The 2514-nt window shown below is 37.9% G+C and overlaps 1 protein-coding gene across 1 annotated transcript in view; it reads right to left on the bottom strand.

Moving 5' to 3' along the window:
- Window positions 1–870: 870 nt before the first annotated feature.
- RAB21 (RAB21, member RAS oncogene family) overlaps window positions 871–2514 on the bottom strand; it is an 18103-nt gene continuing 16459 nt past the window's right edge. The window contains exon 7 of the mRNA XM_018558063.1: window positions 871–1923. Coding sequence (XP_018413565.1) covers window positions 1787–1923 — 137 coding nt within the window. The 3' untranslated portion in view covers window positions 871–1786. The remainder of the gene's footprint in view (window positions 1924–2514) is intronic.

The raw sequence follows: 2514 nt of genomic DNA, 5'->3' as shown, positions 1-2514 counted from the left end.
CAATAATAACCCACACACAATGAATCAATTTGTCTCACTCCAATGATCATATGAAAAACAAAATTTAAAATCGCCACCTAACCTTTAGAATTAGAATAAACCGTCATGAAGGCTTCATAAACTCTGCAGTGCCAGAAGGGAGATCCTTACGTAGCCTCGCAATCACTACGGATCTGGTTTGCTTTTACATAAAGCAAAGTGTTCACCACCCATGGAGAAAATAGCTTTGGTCAGCATAAGGCAAAGCGAGTTGGTTCAGTCATTCTGTATGCAATTGCAGGGATCTCACAATCTGAGATTTGTGATAGTTTTAGGAAGCTGATGGGTGACAAATTACCGGCATGTGCCAAAAAGTTAAAAGCCAATTTTGGCTATTCTTAAATGGTTTATCTATCTTGGGGGGGGCAAAAAAAACAAACATACCTCTTTCCATTGGGGGGAAGGGTAATGAATAAGTCAAGAAACGCTATCTTAAAAACGAGCTTCAAAATGGGTGAAAGCACAAGCAGGTTTCACATGGCCATCACTTTATAAGGACCAATGCTTAATGTAAAGTTTGTAAAACACTAGCAGGCACCTAGAGATGCTTACATATCTGAAAGCTGACATGAGCAGATTAAGGGTTCCCCATTTCAGGCTCCTTGGGCGCTTAAGAACTTACATGAAGACAACTGTAGGTACCCGTTATCAACTTGGTAGCAATTTACCACCTTCACATGGAGCACAGCCTTCAAAGTGTGACACTTATCCTCACACATGACACACCTATCCTCCCTTAGAAACCAAGTAAAGAGGCTAACTCTTTCTAGGAAAACCTTTTTTTAGTTCAAACTGCATACAAGTTTCTCAAAACTAGAGGAGATGACCTTGTTAGACAGAAATGATTTATTCTACAACGAATAATAGCAATTACATGGGAGAGATTAATAAGTACCAAGCCGCAACTTCTGCTTCTACATCTTGCAAGTTATACACCTTCAAAAACGTATCTGCCGATTGAGAACATGGTGCTAGATTGATTCATATTAGGTTCTCCGATTAGCATTGCTATTTAAAAATTTGTGGGTGAAAGAAAAAACAAAAAAACGTATAGAGATATGCAATCACAACAAACCAGAGCAAGGTATACAGACAAGTGAAAAGTCTTAGTGGTGACGTGATACAGGTCAGTTGCAGAACAGTATTTAACAAAACCTGCCAACTGCAAATCCACACTTACAACATTAGAGTACAATTTGTTTTTTGCAACATGGAAAAGCAGATAAAATATTTAATTAGTAATGCACAGAGCACATTTATCAGATCATCTTACCGAAATGAACCGAGTATAACTAATGTGGACATTTAGAACATGTGCAAACTTTGCAAAAATAGAATGACTGGTATCTGCCAAAACAAAAACAGGTTTTCTTTTTTTGAGTACAATTAGTTTTCCACAAAATACAAAGGGCAGCAAAGTGCATACCATTCTAACAATGTACATAAGTTATTAAATAAGGATCAGATTTAAAAAGAATATAAATGAAGCTTTAAGTAGGTCTCTTCTACATGCATATTATTCTTCATTAAAGAAAAACATATGTAAAAAGGCCATTGGTAACTGCTAGGTTAACAGCTGTAGAAAATGCCAATTCTCTGGTCAGACTCCACTAGTATACAGCTTGGTCTCTGATTTTGTTATCGATTCAATACTGTTAAATTCTGTTACTCCAATGGTAAAAGAACATGTGACTTGGAATATGGCAATCTTCCTGATAGGACAAGCATCCACACAGTTTATACACAATTATCCAGAACAACATCCTCCGGCGCTCTGTGCCTGTGGTTCATCATCTACGATCTGTACGCCTCGCCTTGCACCTCCTGACTGGCTGGGGCCATTTCCTTTAGCCCGTTCGTCTACTTGTGCAGTTTCAATCATTCCTAAGGAAGTGAAAATTGAAGTCAATTGGAAACCATGTAAATTGTTGAAAACAACGTGATTTGCTATTTTATTTAGAAACCAAATCACTTAAGGGCACAGTTATGTTTACACAATAAGAAAATGCACCCAAAGTTGACTTGCATAACAAGAATGGGGGGGATTTATCAATAGTGGAGCAGTTGCCCAGAGCAACCAGTGTCTCTTCAGTTTGTTAAGATTTAAAAATGAAAAAGCAGATTGGTTGTTGCGCACAGCTGCTCCAGATTTTGTCTGCTCCAGTTCTGATACATTTCCTTCAATGAATTTGTTGAGAATCCAAATGTAATTTGGGATGGTGGGATGGTGAAGCAACAAGCCTGCATGTTTCTGGGGGCATGCACCCCCTTTAAATCAGGGGAGATCACAGTTTGCTGAAATTGAAAGAGTAGATCTGCATACATGAACCTATAAGATACAGCAGACTTAAAAAGGACCCATCCTATCTAACAGTATGGGAACAAGAAAACTCTAAGAATCAGCTCTACCCATTTCACTTAACCTTCCACAATCCCTCCTTTTACATATATATTAAAAAAATTGTATAAAAGAGA

The sequence above is a fragment of the Nanorana parkeri genome, unplaced genomic scaffold (genome assembly GCF_000935625.1).
Source record: "Nanorana parkeri isolate BGI_ZX_2015 unplaced genomic scaffold, ASM93562v1 scaffold318, whole genome shotgun sequence".
Lineage (NCBI taxonomy): Eukaryota > Metazoa > Chordata > Amphibia > Anura > Dicroglossidae > Nanorana > Nanorana parkeri.
Note: the sequence above shows the minus strand (reverse complement) of the source record. Positions and strands in the feature narration are given on the sequence as shown.